The 20,364-nt window shown below is 43.8% G+C and overlaps 1 protein-coding gene across 2 annotated transcripts in view; it reads left to right on the forward strand.

Moving 5' to 3' along the window:
• hps1 (HPS1 biogenesis of lysosomal organelles complex 3 subunit 1) overlaps positions 1–19,841 on the forward strand; it is a 34,707-nt gene extending 14,866 nt beyond the window's left edge. The window contains exons 10-19 of one of the 2 annotated variants that reach the window (XM_080782288.1): positions 669–836; positions 3,816–3,995; positions 7,344–7,412; positions 8,524–8,600; positions 9,268–9,411; positions 13,386–13,450; positions 13,827–13,972; positions 14,506–14,619; positions 15,674–15,756; positions 17,274–19,841. In XM_080782288.1, the coding sequence (XP_080638414.1) occupies positions 669–836; positions 3,816–3,995; positions 7,344–7,412; positions 8,524–8,600; positions 9,268–9,411; positions 13,386–13,450; positions 13,827–13,972; positions 14,506–14,619; positions 15,674–15,756; positions 17,274–17,436 (1,209 nt within the window). In that variant the 3' untranslated portion in view covers positions 17,437–19,841. The remainder of the gene's footprint in view (positions 1–668; positions 837–3,815; positions 3,996–7,343; positions 7,413–8,523; positions 8,601–9,267; positions 9,412–13,385; positions 13,451–13,826; positions 13,973–14,505; positions 14,620–15,673; positions 15,757–17,273) is intronic. The other variant, XM_080782289.1, reaches the window with a different exon arrangement.
• The last annotated feature ends 523 nt before the right edge of the window (positions 19,842–20,364 follow it).

Consider the following 20,364-nt stretch of genomic DNA (forward strand, 5'->3'; position numbering starts at 1 on the left):
GGAAGTGAGCCCAGTGTCCATGACATAGGCTGCGTCCAAATTCATTCCCTATGCCCCATATAGTGCACTACTTTGGGGTTCCGCCATTTTGTTAGTGTCCAAGTGTGTAGTGAGCATTTTTGCACCCTAACGTAGTGGACTGAAGTATCCCACAATGCACCGGGAATTGTAGGGAGCATCCGTTGGTCACTACAAAAACACAGCGAAGCAAATCTGCCCCATAATGCATTGCGCAAGCTCGCTCTTGAGCGCACATGCACGCGTTTGCGCACGTGCGCTGCTTCTGCATGCATGCGCTCATTGTGTTCCAACTCAGAAGAGGCAGAAGTTGAACCAGCGAAAGAACTCAACACAAATGTACTTTTTAAACTTTCGTTTTCCCCTCTTTTCTTCCCTGCCATGAAAGAATATGCTATCTAACATTATTTAATTGAATTGCGATTTAAGCCCTAGCTGATCTACAAGCTGACAAAGCGTAACATCATAACTCATCGTGAGCTTGTAGATCTGCTATTATCTCTATATCTTAAATTAAAATAAAATAATATTTCCCCCCCAACATCCTTTTTTATGATTTTCAAATACATACAATACATTTAATAATCAATTAAAGTTGATTAGTTCGATAAACTGTTGCACCTCTATATAATGCTCTCTCTTTTTTTAAGATGGCAGAAGACACCTTGCAGACTCTGGAAGTCCCGCCCCATGACCCTTTGACCCCGCGCAGAGTGTTCTTGGAGGTGTCACTCAAAGAGGGCCTCTATCCCATGATGCCTCACTCCATGTACTGCCTGCCACTGTGGCCCGGGATCACGCTGGTGCTGCTCACTAAGGTCTGTGGGTAACATCCATAGAGTAATACAAGGATAGAGACCGAACCCCCCGCTATTCATTTCAATAGAAGTTGCTCAGTGGAGTTTTGAAGCACCCGGAAGACTGCCGGAAGTACAATTATAACTCAATGGCTCGAGTGAGCGGAAGTTTTGCCTAGACTAGCCCGGACCTCAAATTTGCACATCTGATGCACATCCACCTCCATGAAAGTGCTGCAATTCCACTACTCGCCAGTAGGTATAGTGGCAGCTTCAACGTTGGATAGCCTTACTGGGGGCTTGGTAACATCACATAACCCAAGCCCACGCCAGTGTTATACTTTTGACAGCAAATTTAGTCATCTCTAGCTGCAGTGTTGATTTCGTCGAACTAAAACTAAGACGAAACATGTTCGTCGAGTACCTTTTTTCACTGACTAAAACTAAATGGTTACTAAATGAAAACTAAGCTATGATGACTAAAATAAGACTAAATATACTGACAATTTCGTCAACAAATAAAAACTAGACTAAAATGTTAAGAAGGGACTAGTGGACAAGAGACTAAAACTAAAACATTCCAGGTGACTAAAATGTGACTAAAACTTAATGATGCTATTCAAGAGACTAAAACTAAAACATTCCAGGTGACTAAAATGTGACTAAAACTTAATGATGCTATTCAAGAGACTAAAACTAAAATCTAAATGTGCCACCAAAAACAACACTATAGCCCTCATTGTTTAGTTTAGTTTATTTGATCATCCTTCAGTTTCAAATACAATATTTAAAGACAATGAATGGAAGCTGTTACAAAAGCAAATAATTCTTATAAATGCCTATACTACTAACAGAACATGATTGGTAATACTCATTACATTAAGTTAATCATAACACTCATGACCGGTGCCCGTGTCTAACTTGCTGGCTGGCAGCTCTTGGTGTCTTTGGCAGTGTCCTGCTATAGTCTCATTCTCCTGGCTGCAAATTCTGGCTCAACCTTGGCATTCCATCATGCAGTTTGTCTAGTTGTCTAGTCCAGTTGTCTAGTTTTAGTTGACTAGTAGTCAGTTGATTCTGTAATCCCCGTGTCCCAGACGCAGCGATGGATACATATGGGCCTTGGGCCATGGCCAGTCCTGCTTCCAAGATTCTGTCAGCCGTTTATAGACAGGTCCTCAGGGATGCAGTGTTGTTTTTGGCAGCAAATTTACATTTTAGTTTAGTCATAGACTTCTTTGGAATAATACTTAATTTAGTTAGTCTAGTTTTAGTCGACTAATTATCATAAGATTTTAGTCGACTGTATTTTGTCGGGCCTTGATGCCGTCGTAATGACTGATTTTACACTTGCTAAAAATAGCCAATCTACAAGTTTGTAGACCGGCTATTGCAACCAAGTGAAAAATGACTTCTACTGGGTCTCTTGTCCACTAGTCTCTTCCTAACATTTTAGTCTAGTTTTTATTTGTTGACAAAATTGTCAACATATTTTAGTTTTAGTCATCATAGCTTAGTTTTCATTTAGTTTCCATTTAGTTTTCGTCTGTGAAAAAAGGTAGTCGACGACGAACATTTTTCGCCATAGTGTTCGTCGACGAAATCAACACTGCAGGGATGGAACAGGGCTTCTCTGGTGCTGCCTTATTGTAGGGACGGCAGGACTTGAATCTGCTTGGAGGCACCGCTATCGTTGTGGTGTCATGCAGGATGTGCCAGTCATGTTTCTGGGCTTTCCTTGCCCAAGTATAGCAGCCTCCCGTTGGAGGCCCGGCCCGGGGTGTTTCCTGCTTGGACTGGCAGGTGTTACAATGGGTGGCTAATACTGCCTAATGCAACCCTATCCAATCGACATAGTTCTCCAGCATGGATCTCCAAAATAAACAGGAAGAGAGACATAGTACTTGACATTATGTATTTGCTGGTTAGTTGTGGCTGCCTATCATTTATTCAAAGTTCAATGTTGTCAGCATAATGGCTGACACACACCTAGGAATGCCTCATCCACAGCGACACTTTGGGATCACAATTCTGGGAAATGTCAACGCTACTGTACATGGATATGTACGGTACGTGAGCTCTGAGGTGGGTAGTTATTGGTCGAGTTTGTCAGATGATCATTACAGTATCCTCTCTTAAAAACTAGAGTACAGTATATGGGGCTAATACAGAACTGGAGCAGGCAGATCCACAGGCTAGATTGTTATGTTATACTTTATCTATCTATACTCTATCTATCTATCTATTTTTGAAAAATCGTGAAAATGTGGCACACATTTTTTAATACGGTTTATATTCTTTCAGAGCGAATGTTTTTAATTCAAATCTTTGCTTCTGAGGGGTTCCTTCCTGGAAATTGGAATAACATTTTCAGATGGGGGTCGGCGGCCAATTACATATAATCTTGGGGGTCCTTGACATGAAAATGTTTGAGAACGACTGACAGAAACATTGGGTTTTTCAGAAAACTGTCATGATTTAGAAGACATTTGTAGAATCCTTCCCAGGTCAAAATGGGTAAAACATTAATAATAGTCTATAGACTTGACTGATTTGTGAATTTAGCATTACATATAAACATTACATTGCAATGGGTTTTTGTAAATAAAAAAATCATATAACAATGAAAACAAGGCAGTTGAGTGTTTTTAGGCCTTGATGAGTGCCCTCACCGAGCAGCCGATTGATCGCCTTGTCCGAGTTGGCAAGCCGCGATGGACATCGTAGGTTAGCGCCCGTTTTGAAATTGCACATGTGAAACAAAACCAGCGCTCCCCATCTGTGTCTTTCCAAAAAATGTACTTTCCTTGTTTCCTTTCATAGCCAGCAGAGGGCACACTTCAGTCATAGCAGCATTGGGATTGTGTCTGTGTGTTGACATAAAACAGAGCTTTCTGGAGTATTTCAGTTATTAACGTTCCATGAAAAATTCACAATGTCTTTGCTCGATTCGGTTCAACGTTGACCTTTCACTGACTCTTTTTTTGTGTTGTTGCTCAGATTCCCAACAGTACAGTGGCCATGTCCGTTTATATGTTCCTGGAAGTGTTCGCTAAGCTGGAGAAGCGTTTAAACGAGGGCCAGGCCGGGTCCGCTGCCTCCAAGGGTCAGCCTGCTGTGCACGAGCTACGTAATAAACTGGACAAGTTCATCAAAGCCCTGGTCCCCAGCGATATACAGGTGTGTGTGTGTGTGTGTGTGTGTGTGTGTGTGTGTGTGTGTGTGTGCGCGCGTGTGCGGTGCACGTGCGCTGGCCAAATGTCCCCATGCACAAGTATAGTAGAATATTTGAGAAATATTATTATAATGACTAGAAAGGTGCAAGTGTGGTTGCGCTGACGAGAGCCACGAGGAATCCGTAGCTAAATTAATTCCGTCTTGAATGCTTCATGCATTCGGTCTTCTTCATGTGATCATGTGGGAACCCATTTGGTACACTTGTAATTCATGGGTTTATACGAGGATGTTTTGTTCTCGATGAATTCTGTCTTGCCATTTATATTACACTAGAGCAGGGTGTGATCTAACCAGTAGATCACAAAGGCTGTGCCAGGTAGATCACATGACATGCCACTAAAAAATGTCTATATACCGGTAATGTAATATATATCTTTGGCATCTGCCACTTGAATTAAGGTGACTTGATTGATTCAACAAGGGCCTGTCAGTTCAAACACAAACATCAGTATAGCATTACAAAGTTATATGCAAAAAAAAACCTACCAATTTGTCTTAGCAACACCACTGCTGCTATTTTCAGCAATGGTATACCGGTAGTTTTTTTTGTTCGGTAGATCTTGTTGAGCTGGTTATTTTGAACGTAGCTCTCAAGTAAAAAAAAGTGTGGGCACCCCTGCACTAGAGCGATGCCCGTTGGGCACTTACGATGCAAGTTGTAAATGCATGCCCCACCCAGTTATTAGGTCTGTGTCCCTTTTATGCCCATACTGTATATGGAGTTATTTGTCAGGCGTGCCCAAGTATGGAGTCTATGCAGATGTCAGACATTTTTTGTGATGTCAGAACAGGCCAGCTCCATATATGGAGCCTGGGGAGGCGCCCTGTCCAGAGCCCGGGCAGAGGCCTTTGGTGGCTGTCCTGGACAACCGTGGGTCCGACCGACTCGACACCGGGCACTGCACCCCCTGTGGGGGTGTGGAACGCGTGTGTCGAATTTGAAGTCGGCGGGGCGAACGGTTAACGAGTTACGTGGAAGACACATACAGAGACTTGGTGCTTTTATAGATAGAAGACTCCTAATATGCCATAGTAAATCAGTGTCATACATATTCTAAAGAAAACCTGGACACATTCAGTAAATGATACATAGCTTGTGGAGTTAGTTCAGTCAGATATACTTGAGGGGTTTCATGCCGTGCTCAAGGGCACATACTATACTCAAGGGGTTAATATGCTGCATTACTATGTGGGTGTAGTGTGTGCAAGTCCCACACGTCATTCGCTGATGTGGCCAATTGGGCGGGCTACTTAAGCTCACTAGACTCAAGGACTGTCTAAAGAGGACGAGACACGAATGGCAGTGTTGCCAACTCGTGACAGAAATAAGCCAACCCACCTCCAAAAACAAGCCAAAACAAACCCAATAATATGACCATATAATCCTAATAAAAAGATTTGATGCATTTATCATTATAAATACTATGTATGTCTATGATAATTAATCCCCGTGTCCCAGACGCAGCGATGGATACATATGGGCCTTGGGCCATGGCCAGTCCTGCTTCCAAGATTCTGTCAGCCGTTTATAGACAGGTCCTCAGGGATGCAGTGTTGTTTTTGGCAGCAAATTTACATTTTAGTTTAGTCATAGACTTCTTTGGAATAATACTTAATTTAGTTAGTCTAGTTTTAGTCGACTAATTATCATAAGATTTTAGTCGACTGTATTTTGTCGGGCCTTGATGCCGTCGTAATGACTGATTTTACACTTGCTAAAAATAGCCAATCTACAAGTTTGTAGACCGGCTATTGCAACCAAGTGAAAAATGACTTCTACTGGGTCTCTTGTCCACTAGTCTCTTCCTAACATTTTAGTCTAGTTTTTATTTGTTGACAAAATTGTCAACATATTTTAGTTTTAGTCATCATAGCTTAGTTTTCATTTAGTTTCCATTTAGTTTTCGTCTGTGAAAAAAGGTAGTCGACGACGAACATTTTTCGCCATAGTGTTCGTCGACGAAATCAACACTGCAGGGATGGAACAGGGCTTCTCTGGTGCTGCCTTATTGTAGGGACGGCAGGACTTGAATCTGCTTGGAGGCACCGCTATCGTTGTGGTGTCATGCAGGATGTGCCAGTCATGTTTCTGGGCTTTCCTTGCCCAAGTATAGCAGCCTCCCGTTGGAGGCCCGGCCCGGGGTGTTTCCTGCTTGGACTGGCAGGTGTTACAATGGGTGGCTAATACTGCCTAATGCAACCCTATCCAATCGACATAGTTCTCCAGCATGGATCTCCAAAATAAACAGGAAGAGAGACATAGTACTTGACATTATGTATTTGCCGTGCTCAAGGGCACATACTATACTCAAGGGGTTAATATGCTGCATTACTATGTGGGTGTAGTGTGTGCAAGTCCCACACGTCATTCGCTGATGTGGCCAATTGGGCGGGCTACTTAAGCTCACTAGACTCAAGGACTGTCTAAAGAGGACGAGACACGAATGGCAGTGTTGCCAACTCGTGACAGAAATAAGCCAACCCACCTCCAAAAACAAGCCAAAACAAACCCAATAATATGACCATATAATCCTAATAAAAAGATTTGATGCATTTATCATTATAAATACTATGTATGTCTATGATAATTAATGTTTTAGTAACTTATTATACTAATAATTAGCCTATAAAGAAAATAAAAGGATCTCTGGAAAAAAGGAAGCCAAAAGTCGCAAAAAGTTGGCAACCCTGCTCCATGGAAGGAAAGAAACATGCGCAGTTGAGACCAAGGAAGCTGAACGCGGAAGTGTTGGCTGCATATAGCCCATTGCGCATGTTTCTTTCCTTCCATGGAGCACCATGACGTCGCCCGTACGGTCTTTGCGTCTCATCCTCTTTAGACAGTCCTTGACTAGACTGCATGCTCTTCCTGCCTTCCTCTGCATATGGTTCCTGGTTGTTACGTGATGTTTTCTCCCACCACCACGCACCACCCCAGCACCACCGGTGGGCTCTGTTATTTACTGTATGTTCCCAATTGGGGTTTTATTGTTTAATCGGGCCGAGCAGGGAGAACATGCAGCAGAGCCGAACGACAAGATATATATCATATGCACACTTGTATTCTCATTCTATAATAAATATTGGTTAATTATATCCGTGAGTTGTCTGACTGAACTGGGTATAATGATCAAAATAAGAGCATTATATAATGGTGTGTAAAAGAGAAAATCTAAAAGACAAGATAAAGTCTTTGCCACGGACCCATTTGTCTGTGTACAGACAATGTTGACCCCTGTGTGTGTGTGTGTGAACTGTGAATACTTCTGACCTGTTATTTACCTTGTATAGCCTGCTATACATGAGCTACGTAACACACTGGATAAGTTCATCAATGCCCTGGCCCCCAGCCACATACAGGTGTGTGAGTTCACAATAATAATATGCACGTGTTTGGGTTTCAAGCATCTACAGTAAATGTGGTTGTGTGCATGTGTGTGGTGGCTGTGTGCATGTGCACATGTGATATGCCAAGCAGCCACCAAAAAAGTCACGTTCATTTTTGTTTAATCATCATGAAATAATTTGTAGAAATACAGTATATTACCCTGCGAGTTTTACTAGTACTTTGGTGAAACAATAAGTTTTAACTGAGGAAGCACACTCACAGCATGGTCAGTACTGGACACTGTAAATAATTTGATGATTAATTTATGTCCATAACAACGGACCTATAAGGACTACAGTTAACTAAAACTAACAAAGTAAAGACAACTGCATAGAAATAATAAGCCCTTTAATTTAACTGTCTGAAATATAACTAAAAACGATAACTAACGGAAAGCGTATTGTGTGTTTGCAAAACTAACTAAAACAAACTATATTCAAGATAAATAAATTGTGCATAGTTTTTGTTTCTATGGTAAATGTATTTCATACATAAGCCTAGTTTTGTATATAGGATATGAAATCTACGGTATATCTTCCAATGTTTTAACTGTGATTGCTTAAATCAGTGGTTTTCAACCAGTGGTCCTTGAGGTGGTTCCAGGTGATCCCCAGCTAAATCATGGAGAGTTGGTAACCAAATGGATCTTTAACTCTTGAAAGCGTGAAATGAAATGAACCCTTAAGGTTTCATTTTAGGCTCTAAAGAGTTAAATAATTGTTAAACATCTGCCCAAGTCTACACAAACAATAGGGAATGTAGAAGAATTGTCATTTTGATCAACGTTTGCCTGTTGTCTCTCCTAGTCCTAATCGATAGAGCATTGGAACTGTGGACACACAAATCTTATCCAACGACAACACAATATTCTTTCGTTTTGGGTTAAGAGGTTAAATCTCATCAAATGGTGCTGGAACTTTTTTTAGTCTCACCTCACACTGGGACCTATATTACAATACAAACTATTAAAATAAAAACTACTATTAAAGCCTTTCAAAAAAACTGAATTGATGGAAAAACAAAAACCTTTTAAACTAAGGAAATAAAAAGGAATGTGTGTTTTTTTTCTCTCTTCCTTGATAGTCGGCCCATCTCCAGAATGCATGGACGGGGTTCAAGAACCAGGCATTCACCAGAGGAGGATCTGGCTTTAACAGAGAGTAAGTCTCACGCTGCCCTCTTCTGGACACTGTGGTTACTTCACATTGCTTTTTTTGTGATCAATTTTAACAAGACACCTTTTACAGAGAGAGAGAGAGAGAGAGAGAGAGAGATGAATACAAACACAAGCATGCATGATCTACATGAAGTACATATAAAAGGATACATAAAAGTATTTAATTAAATGACATATTTAAATTAAATCAAGATTCCATCCATGTCTGGGAGCGAGAGAGAAATCGATTAACCGAGCTCGATGGTGTCAAACATCAGTCATCAAAACAGTTTAAAGGCCCATGACGTAAATCACCGTCAAGTTCAAGTGCATGGTCATGTGCCTGAGATTAATTGATTCATCTCTGTCAAATTAGTGATATGAAAACGGATCGCATCGCTCCACAGCCTAGATGCGCTTTAGAGGGGGGGGGGGGGGGGGACTTATTTGGGAAAATAGCAGATCGACATTAAGCTCACTCACGCCCGTTGTGAGCTTGTCGATCAGCTTTTTCCAGCTAAATCTTTCACCCACGATGACAACGGAGCATACACTAGCACAGAGCCCTGAGGGACTCCGCTGAACCATATGAATAGCATGGAACCATTTCCTGAGTGTGTGTGTGTGCGTGTGTGTGTGCGTGTGTGTGTGTGCGTGTGCGCGTGCGGTAGGTTGATTCCGCTGTGCGTCAGCATGAAGACCCAGCTGTGCGGGGTGTACAGACAGTGCTTCCTCACGGAGAGCCATGCAGGGCCCGACGCCGCAGCGCAGCGCCTGTCCCCCGGACTGCAGGAACGAGCACAGGCGATGGTGCAGTGCGTATCAGACCCCCGCCCTCCCCCTCTCTCTCTCCTCTCCCCGCCCTCCCCCTCTCTTTCTTTCTCCCCCCCCCTGCCCACCCCCTCTCTCTCTCTCCCCCCCGCCCTCCCCGTCTCTCTCTCTCTCCCCCCCACCCTCCCCTGTCTCTCTCTCTCCCCCCCCGCCCTCCCCCGTCTCTCTCTCCCCCCCCCCCCCTGCCCTCCCCGTCTCTCTCTCTCTCCCCCCACCCTCCCCTGTCTCTCTCTCCCCCCCCCCTGCCATCCCCGTCTCTCTGTCTCTCCCCCCCGCCCTCCCCCGTCTCTCTCTCTCTCCCCCCCCGCCCTCCCCCGTCTCTCTCTCTCCCCCCCCACCCTCCCCTGTCTCTCTCTCTCTCCCCCCACCCTCCCCCGTCTCTCTCTCTCTCTCCCCCCCACCCTCCCCTGTCTCTCTCTCTCCCCCCCCCCGCCCTCCCCCGTCTCTCTCTCCCCCCCCCCTGCCCTCCCCGTCTCTCTCTCTCTCCCCCCACCCTCCCCTGTCTCTCTCTCTCCCCCCCACCCTCCCCTGTCTCTCTCTCTCTCCCCCCCCCGTCTCTCTCTCTCTCCCCCCCGCCTTCCCCCGTCTCTCTCTCTCTCCCCCCCGCCCTCCCCTGTCTCTCTCTCTCTGTGATGTCACTATATTACTGTCATTTCGATTGGGCCTTTTGACCTGGGCCTCGATTGGGCCTTTTGAGCTGGGCCTCGATTGGGCCTTTTGTGAAACCAAAAATACACAGGGAAGACATAGACATACAAAACCTACAAAAATCACAGCACTCCATCTTTAGCTTGAGGAATATATAACTTGGTGCCACTTCTCCATTGAACTCAATGGACGAGGCCGCCATGTTCTATTCTGCTTTGAATGGTGTCTACGTTCTCCAAAGTACGTTAGATCCATTGATCGATGAAGGCGAAGCACAATTTCCCCACATTTGTTTGTTTTTTTGGGGGGGGGCGGGTCTGAATTATTTCGCCGACCTCTGGCTATGCGTCGCGCACCCCAGTTTGAGAACCATGGTTCTAGAGGGCCCATCTCCAGAAAAGGTTGAGTACAAGCTCACAATTAATGGCTGGCAATTAATGGCTGGCAATACGAGCGGATCTAGTATAGCGCCTTGAGGGATCCCGGTCAACGAAGTACCGCATGTAGGCTTTAAGTGGCTCAATCGAATTAAATGTATACTGCACATTTTGAACATTCAAATGGTGTAATGCACTAAATTGCATTAAAGGAAAGGGATGAAAAGTATGTAATGATAAAACAACAAAGCAGAGTCAAACAACTAAATTATTACGACTGCGACATACACTTCAGTAGCCTATTGGGCAGCATCCCTTGTAGCTCTGTTGTCTCTACAAGAGTTTTTGTGCAGCCTGAAAAGGAATGCTGCCGGTCCTACTGCCCGAGGACAACAAATTGTCAGAAATAGTATTTATTGACTGTAAACAACATAAATGCATTGTCTTTTTGTTGCAAGTGTACGGGGAAGACGGTGTTTAACAGTGTTTAGCGCAGTTGTCAAAAACACATTGGAAACACGTGGAATGGTTATTATTGTGACAAATATACCAGTGACAGATTACTTAAGACATAAACGTGTTTAATTGAAAATGTGATGTGGGTATGATTTGAATTTAAAGCGAGCAGGAGGAACTCCTGACTGACTCCGTTGACTAGGGTTCGAAGCGGAAAACTGGGGAAATAAATACATGCAGCATGTAGACTCTTGTAGAGCATGTATTTCGGGCCTACAGTTTACTTTCATAAAACATATTGAAGTTACGGCAAAATGTGAAGGTTAGGTTGAGGATAGTTTGACGACCAAACGCACCCTAAGTGTGATATATTTTGGGGAAACGGGCCAACCCACGTGAAATACAGCCAACGGCGTTGTGGGGGTGGGGGTAGTAGGTTTCTCCAGCGTTACCCCTCAGCCAGTCAGATCTCTCTGTAGGTCGTCCTTGGGACAGGCACTCCAGCGGCATCTCCAATCATCTCGACCCTCCATACATCTGGCTAGCTCGCCTGCAGTGCTTTAGGCCCCCCTGCATCCTTCTTGTATATGCAGACACGGCACTGTGGTGTGGGTGATGGCTGATTTAAGCAGTCACACCTGGCGTGTGTGAACGCTCAAATCAGCCGTCACCCACACACCACAGTCATATTTTTACCATTAGACGGTCATAAGACTTTGCTGTTTTCCGGACTTCTCACGGAACACAAGCCCCTCGGAAGCATAATTTCTCATGTGATCAAAAGCGACTTCCTTCTGTGGGAGGTGAGATGTCAGCGACGGCTCTGCGGCACCTCAAACGGATGCCAAGAGCGGCTGAAGTAAAAAGGGAATGACAATCCTATAAGAAGCATTTCTCAGTTAACAACTTGAACCATAGTGTTTTTATTCCGGGGGGAAGACTTTTGGCGTAAATCTACAACCTCGAGCTCGTTAGATCTGCTGTTTTTGTTGAAGAGATTTGGTGTAGTGGTGTCCAAACATTTTTCAAAGGGGGGCCATATTAGAAGATATTAAAACACCCAAGGGCCTGTAGAAGGAGAAAAGGGGAGGGGAGCATAGACCCCTGAGGGACTCCGGCCAACAAAGTATATAGGGTTTAAGAATAAGCCCTATTTATAATCGCCAAACAAACCACGTGGATCAACACTCTGAATATCGTTGCTGTCGACCAGAAACCTCTAGTTTTATCCATGCTTTTCAAACTTTTTGTGGGTTTTTTTCCCCCTTAAATGAACGCCCTACTTGATCATAAAATGGTAAAAGGAGTATTTATATAGCGCTATACATAGATTGTGCATTAAATTCACCCAATCACACACACACATTCATACACCGAAGGCGGGGGAACCATGCAAGGGACCAACCTGCACATCGGGAGCAATTAGGGCTTCAGAGTCTTTCTCAAGGACACTTCCACACCAAGGGGCCAGCTAGGCACTCCAATGTTGAAGCGCTGGGCCCTAGTGGTAAGAGGAAGGACTGCAGGCGGACCCGTGGATTCGTGACGAGGAAACCCTGTGCAGCTGGGCTTTAACATTGAGCGCTCCTTTGCACTTCCGCATTTGACCACCAAATTTTGGAGGTAAAATGCGCAAATGCGCCCAAAATGGCGGAAATAGACGGTCCCGACAGCGGCTTCAAAACGCCACTGAGCAACTTCCACTGACATGAATAGCGGAGGGGGCGGAGCTTCGCGCCAGTTCAGTCTCTATCCTTTTAATACTCTATATTCCACACTAGCCTGGGCTTTCTATGGCATATAGGCAACTCCCGGCAGGATCTGCCGGGAGAATCTAGATGCAGCTGTGCGACATGAGACTAATTAATTAGAGCGACTGAGAGAGAGGTGTTTGTGTACGTGTGTGCGTGAATTTAACAAAGGTGCAGATGATCAGAAATCAGCAGAGTGATCGACGTTTGTGCTACTCTATGCCGAATTGAAGTGGAAAATAAATCTCTGGAAATAAAAACGTCTGGATTTCCGAGGCTATACTTCGACACTAACTCCTGGGGGCCGCCCATCATACTACTAATACAATACATACACTACTATACAGATACACTACTAATCAACATGCCTTCAATATGCGTACTCACACACAGAAAACGGGTGCCTTTCCTGGGAGTTCTCATCATAGTGGCTTCTTTCCTTTAGGATAGAAAATGTTAGCCTGATTTGCTGCGCTGACATTTCAGATCTGGGGAACGCAGCAAATCAGCCTGGAACCCAGGCTAAGAAAAATGGGCACAAATCTGAAACCCTACTGTGATTGACACCTTGAATTGATTGACACATTTCCATGCAATTGACACATTTCCATGCATTTGTCTCTCTGTCTATCCTTCTGTCTATCCTTCTCTCTCTCTCTCTCTCTCGCTCTCTCGCTCTCTCTCTCTCTCTATCTCTCTCTCTCTCTCTCTCTCTCTCTCTCTCAGGGAGAAGCTGTTGGACTGGAAAGACTTTCTTTTGGTGAAGAGCAAAAGGAACATCACCATGGTTTCATATCCTCTTGTGATGCCATGGTGTCGGGGGCTTAGCAAAGATTCGTCCAGATGTAGCTTAGAGTTCACGTTCACACAAGACTCATCATCTTATATTCCTTTTAATATTTCCAGAGGCCTTCATTCTCCTCCCAGTGCTCTTCAGCAAGAGCTGAATAATTTAGGGAGTTTGACAAACGCTGCATGCAACAAAAAAAAAAACACAACAAAAAAACATGTTAGGCAGAGATGAAGGCAGATGTTTTATTCATTAGACCAGTGATTCTCAACCTTTTTTAATGTCAAGGTGCACCAGTTTGATGTGCATTAGGCCACAGGGTAAAGTTTAAATGTAAATATCCAGAGTGTATTGTTCTTGACGTCTGTGCTCTCTCACGTACCTGGACGACTTCCCGGGCCTCATCCATTTCATCTGTGTGAACCGCTCCACCGGTCAGATGATCGCACCGTCCATCAACGTCACGGACCGCACCACCTCCGAGCTGGGCAAGGGCCCGCTGGCCCACTTCATCAAGAGCAAGGTTCCGACCGTACACAAAGTTTTTTGAGGGGCCTCCTATATACAGCTTTTGTCCCCCACACGTCTCATATTTGCCATTGACAATGAAAGGAGAAATTAGGTCATATGTGCCTTAAATATGACTTACATTTGTGGCATTTAAATATACAAACATTTTATACAAACATTTTATACAAATTAAATGCCATTGAAAAATGTCGGCTAAACAATCACATAAATTCAGTTGTTCATGAGATGATGCATGATGATGTATAATAAGATAAGAGTGCCCCTCACTTTTGTTTTATTATTAGAAATTATTTTGATACTTTTATTATTTATTTTTTGATACATTTTTGGAATTGTTATTTAATTGATGACGTAGGGAATGAAAAAAGGCGTCCCACAACCCAAACGCGTGTCCCGACCCACTCTTTGGGAAACGGTGTACTATACATTTTAGGTGGATTGTTGTTTGATGGTTCCTTCTCGTGTGTGTGTGTGTGTGTGTGTGTGTGTGTGTGTGTGTGTGTGTGTGTGTGTGTGTGTGTGTAGGTGTGGGACCTGGTCAGAACCACGCGCCGCTACCTCCAGAAGGGCTACTCCACCGTCACGCTGCGAGACGGGGACTATTATTTCTGCCACTTCCTCTGGTTTGAAAATGAAACGGTATACGGTCCTTGTTATGGAAATAAATTATATTGTCCAATCCGAAGGTGAACACATAAGTCCACGTTTATTTTAGAAGATTATTATCAAGCCAACATTATAAGTGTCTCCAACAACACGGCTTCAGCCTTAAACGTCCTCGCAGTCAAAGCCCATCTTCTCCAAAAGCCCCTTCAACCAGTCCCTCTGTCACCTTATATCCTAGCTCTGGTCCATAGCCTCAAGGACTTCTCCTTAAGACTGTTACTCTCGTATTCCTGCCGCCGCATGAAGACTGCACAACTTGTCGACTTCTGCAAAAGTAAAATTTTATAAGATTTCGCTACTCACCAATACAAAGACGGTTTTGTGGCGATGAAAGCCTACTTTCTCTAGTGGACACACACTCTGAGCCACCCACCACACGTATAAAATGCTTTTTCACCGGAAGAAAAAATAATTCGTTACTCTGTGCCCTCCACAGATATTGTCAATAGAAATTTCCATTGACAAAATTTTTCCCTCCGGTGAAATATTTTTCTGGCCAAAAAGTACATTTTATACGTGTGTTGGGGGGTGGGGGTAGAAGTGCGTCCACTGGGGGAAAGTAGGCTTTCGCCGGAATTGAGAGAAAGGAGGTGTCATACCCCCTGGCCAGGGAAAACCAGTTATTTGTCCCACACTGGTGGGGTGGGGTGTCGACACCCATCTGCCCATGAAAGGAGTTAACTCCCTTGGCCACCCACATCAGTTGGTGTAGTGCAAATGGAACCTCATAATATGTATGCAATCAATGAATTGATAGATCAATGTTTAAGAGTCCAATATTGCCATAACAGGCCACCTTTACAGAACAATCAGCACAATAGACGACAAAGTGCTGTTGCGTTCTCACGTTTTCATTTATAAAAATCGGGAGCAATTAGGGGAGGACAATTCGACACTAACTGTGGTGTGAATGGAGTAAAAAGTATAATATTTGTCTCTGATATGTATTGAATTTTGGGTCTAATCATCACCCTCTCGGTTTATTTCTCTCCATTGATTATGCCTTGTGTGATATCTGACCAATCAGGGTTATAAACTGGAGGCTGTGGACCTGCCCATCCTGCCTGATGACTCCGCCCCCATAGGAACGCTAGCCTGGGACTATTACAGGTAACCTGCTCAATGTGTTAAGGTAAACCACACCAATGCAACTCCAATGCCTTTTCTCGGAAGCCCATTTGGGACAAAACACTATGCAGCGTATTTGGTCAGATGTGTAGAAAAATCACGTTGTTTGAAGTGAGCGGCGCTTTTAGCATCATCAACATCACATTCCGTGCTCAGCCAATCAGCTGAGCACATTGCGTACTCATACGGACAGACACTAAGGCTGTCCCTGAACATTCGGGGTTCGAACCTTCGCCCATTAGGGTTGGCACTTGAATCTTAATTAATGGGCTTGAACCATTAGGTTTTATTTTTATATTATTTTTTAATTACTTTTTCCCCCTTTTTTTAACTCGAAAATATATCTCTGCGAGAATGCGATATTCATAATAAGAGTACTATGTTCATGTTGTGTTTACATGTTACATGTTTAGATGTTATTAATAATCAGGGGGGGGGGCATTTCAGTTGTAAACAAGCTACTATGACACTTTCCAAAAGTTACGTGCCCCCCCCCCCCCAACCCCCCCCCCCCCCCCCGCCGAGGTTCGGAGCTCAAAGGTTATTCTTCCAATTCATTAGAAACGAATGGTTCGAAGGTTTCGCTCGAAAATTCCTGCCGAAGTTCGAGTCCTAAAAACAGGGCTAGGGTACCGCCTTAACAGACACACACACACAGCTGTGCTCAATAAGCGATTAGCGCACGGTCAGAGCTCCAGTGCGCTTTGGATGGAGTTATGTTATTATTATAAAAATAAAAATACTTTAGTTAAAAAGCTAAAGCTCTATTTCAATAGCAATCATTGCTATCGTCAAGTGTTTGGGGCCTCCTCTCCAGCTCTGTAGTGAACATATTTGGGGGTCGGCGGCCAATTACATATACTTTTTGGGGTCCTTGACAGTGTTGTTTTCGTCGACTAAAACTAAGACGAAGAATGTTCATCGACTACCTATTTTCACTGACAAAAACAAATGGAAACTAAATGAAAACTAAGCTACGATGACTAAAACTAAGACTAAATATACTGACAATTTCGTAGACAAATAAAAACTAGACTAAAATGTTAGGAAGGGACTAGTGGACAAGAGATCCAGTATAAGTCATTTTACACTTTTGCATGCTGAAAATAGCTGATCTACAAGCTCACAACGCGTCGCGTTGTGAGCTTGTAGATCGGCTATTTTCAGCAAGTGTAAAAACACTCATTACGACGGCATCAAGGCCCGCCAAAATACATTTTAGTCGACTAAAACTAGACTAACACTAAGACATTTCCAGGTGACTAAAATGTGACTAAAACTAAATGAAGTTTCAGTCCAAAGACTATGACTAAACTAAAATAGAAATTTGCTGCCAAAAACAACACTGGTCCTTGACATGAAATATTGAGGACCACTGATATAGAAACATGAGGTTTTTCATTATTTAGAAGACTTTTTTTAATTTCGAAGTCAGGCCTAAATGGGTTAACGAGGATTCGTGGCTAAAAAAGGACCTGCTTGGTTGTGTCCTGCTGCAGGAAGCTGCTGCGTTACTACAGCAAGAGCCACCAGGGGGAGGTAGTGAGTTGCTACGAGCTGCTGACGGTCCACCTGGGCGTCATCCCCACAGAGTGCATCCTCCAGCACTGCAAACTACTGGCCAGCAAGCTGTGGGAGCCGTCACGCAACCCTCTGCTGTAGAACTCAAACTACTGGCCCAAACTACCAACCCTCTGCTGTAGAACCTAGCCCAAAATTTTAACTCTCGCGGATGTAATTATCGATTCTGACATTTTCAATCTACGAGAGTTCAAAGACTTATAGCCTTGGGTGCGTCGAGCGAAAGCACCTGCCTCAAAAGTAACACTGAACAAAATGTACTAATGCAAAATTTAAGGTGCTTTCCTGGTTGCCCCACCTGTCCGATTATTTTCTGGGAAGGTTCTGAATCCCGGAGGTCCGTAGTTTTCGATAAAAAAAGGTGTTTTAATCCACTCGGAATCTGTCCGCGTCTCCCCAAATGAGTGCAACTGGCTGCGCAAACCTGACTGCCGCGGTGACCCTGACTGTGCAGTTACAATGGAGAACAGATCTCCATTGAGAACAGATCTCCATTGAGAACAGATCTCCAGGCAGGTGGTTTCGCTCGATGCACCCAAGGCTATAAGTCTTTGAACTCTCGTAGATTGAAAATGTCAGAATCGATAAATACAACTGCGAGAGTTCAATTTGTGGGCTACTGTAGAACCCAAACTACTGGCCAGCAAGCTGTGGGAGCCGACTCACACACAACCCTCTGCTGTAGAAGAACCCTTTTCATGTCAACCCCCAAGTTGATATTTTATTTGGCCACAGACCGGCTTGAGAGAGCACTTTTTAACAGGTTTATTTGGTTCTGTTTGTACTGTTAAATTAAATAGAGGATTTTACAGTGTGGAATGGGGTCCCAGAGAGACTCATACCGTATAATGAAATGGGGGTCTGTGTGCTAAATGCAAATCAAACTGAATGTCCTTGAAACTAAAACGGCTGAGAACCGATGACGTAAACTCTACTGGAACCCTCGAGCTACACTGTGAGATCCTCTGCGATTTACAGAGCCGTAACAGTCCATTTGGACACGACGTAGGCTAGCGCACCATTGACACCCATCTCAAACACACTGCATCATTTGCATTGCCAAGCAAATATTACATGTTGTGCAAAGGAAACGTTTTTTCCTTTTTCGTGCTGTGGAAAAGCCTTAATGTTGTGAACTGCATTTTAAAGATGCACATATATTTCTGCTCCTCATAAATCCACAGCAAATAGGACTTGACCGAAACCACTGATTATGTTTTTGTCTAAGCACTTTCTTCTTTTTCTTTCTTTCTTTTCTTTTCTGTTTTTAATTTAGAGTGGCCAATTACTTCTTCTTACACCCTTTTTCTTTCTCCCAATGTTAGTGGTTATTACGGCAGTTAACCCTCCCTCCGTCCCCTCACATTTCTGTGTTGCCAACTGCCAACTTTTTTTTACTGGCTCACGTGCCAACGAGGAGCCCCAACCGGGAGGATGTAGTGCCTCCCATCCTCCATTCCCCGCCGAGAGGCTCTGCGTTAAGGTTAAGGTGGTGGCACACTGGACGCCTTTTTCGGAAAACCGAAACGCCGCTAATAATCCGAAAAACACGCTCTGTGTGCAGTGACCTTTAGTATGTATGTGCAGTCACAGAGAGCAGCGGTTCTCAACCTTTTTAGGCCGTGACCGCCCCGAAAATAATCCTGTTTGAACTGGGACCCCCATCCGGGCAAGCATTCTACTTACTTAGAACTGCCTTGTTGTGAGCTTGTAGATGGGCTATTTTCAGATGTCTTTCTCCTCTTCCTTATAGTGACAAGTTGGCCATAGTGTAGTTTGTTTTTATTACTTTATTTTCTTTATTATAACTTTGCTGTCATGTCAATGCTGTCGTATTGGCTCGCGGTCGAGGCTCCGCGCTGGTACACTATTAACTCCACCCCAAGCGGCCCTCGGCGAGAACCTTTTAAAACGCTGTCGTACACATTGTGCTATTGTTTGAGGTATAATTGTTTATTCATAAAGTGTCATCTGTTTTTGTTTATTTGTAATATAATAATTATTAAATTATTCGTTGTGTGTTTACTACCGAGGCTACTTAAGAATCAAGTGACATGTATTTCCCAAACATCATTTTGAAACATGTGAGTCGTGCAACGGTTTATGCCTCGCGTAGACAGCCTTCATCTCCGTCTGCGATGCATATTGGCCCCAGGCAGATTAAGTCTGGCCCCTCTCAATTGTGGGAGGACTTCACGCCAAAGTGGTGACGAGCCAACCAGATTCGTCTGGAACCAGGCTACAACCAACCAGGGCCCAGTATTCAAATATGGGGGCGGGACATTGCAGAAAACAATCGAATCCTGAGAGGGACGAGCCTAATATCCACGCAGTGATATTAGTATCGCTATGCGAGGCTAGCGACGATTACCAAATATATTGCAGCTAGATTGAATGTTTCTGTGATCCGTTTGTTCCGTGTTGATGATAACATTTACAACAGCCTCTATTTATTTCAAATATCGTCTTATATTATACGCTGCATGTTTGCCAAAAGAAATGTAATAAGCCTTGTCTATTGAACTGTTATAAACAACGGAACATGGATACATTATGGTTACATTCAACTCCGATTAATTATTTACATCGTCATCACTGCCTGTGAAATGCCTGTGCACACACTGTTTAATTCTGAGGGACTCATTATTCAGCCATGTGATGACTAATCACATGAACAGCTGGTGAGGCACGGAGGAGGACGTCTAAAAGCTTAACCACTTAAGCCCTGTTTTATACATGTCATATGTGGGCTATTTCCGCATTCTTTCTTTTTTTCCCGCCTGGAGTGACTTGCCCAAAATAGTAGTCCCTCGAGACGAGACTTGACTCACACAATGTTCAAATGCTTCCCCGTAACAGGATATATAACGTGAAGAAAGTAAAGCGTATATCCCGTCTCCCTGCATTTCCGTTTCGCCTTTGCAGTACTGCAAACCAAAATGGTCAAAGCCTAATATCTAGCTTGCTGCTTTGCAGAAATTGAAATTCCAATAAATGTTCTCGTCGGGT

Source organism: Protomyctophum bolini, assembly GCF_963924005.1.
Source record: "Protomyctophum bolini genome assembly, chromosome: 14".
Taxonomy (NCBI): Eukaryota; Metazoa; Chordata; class Actinopteri; order Myctophiformes; family Myctophidae; genus Protomyctophum; species Protomyctophum bolini.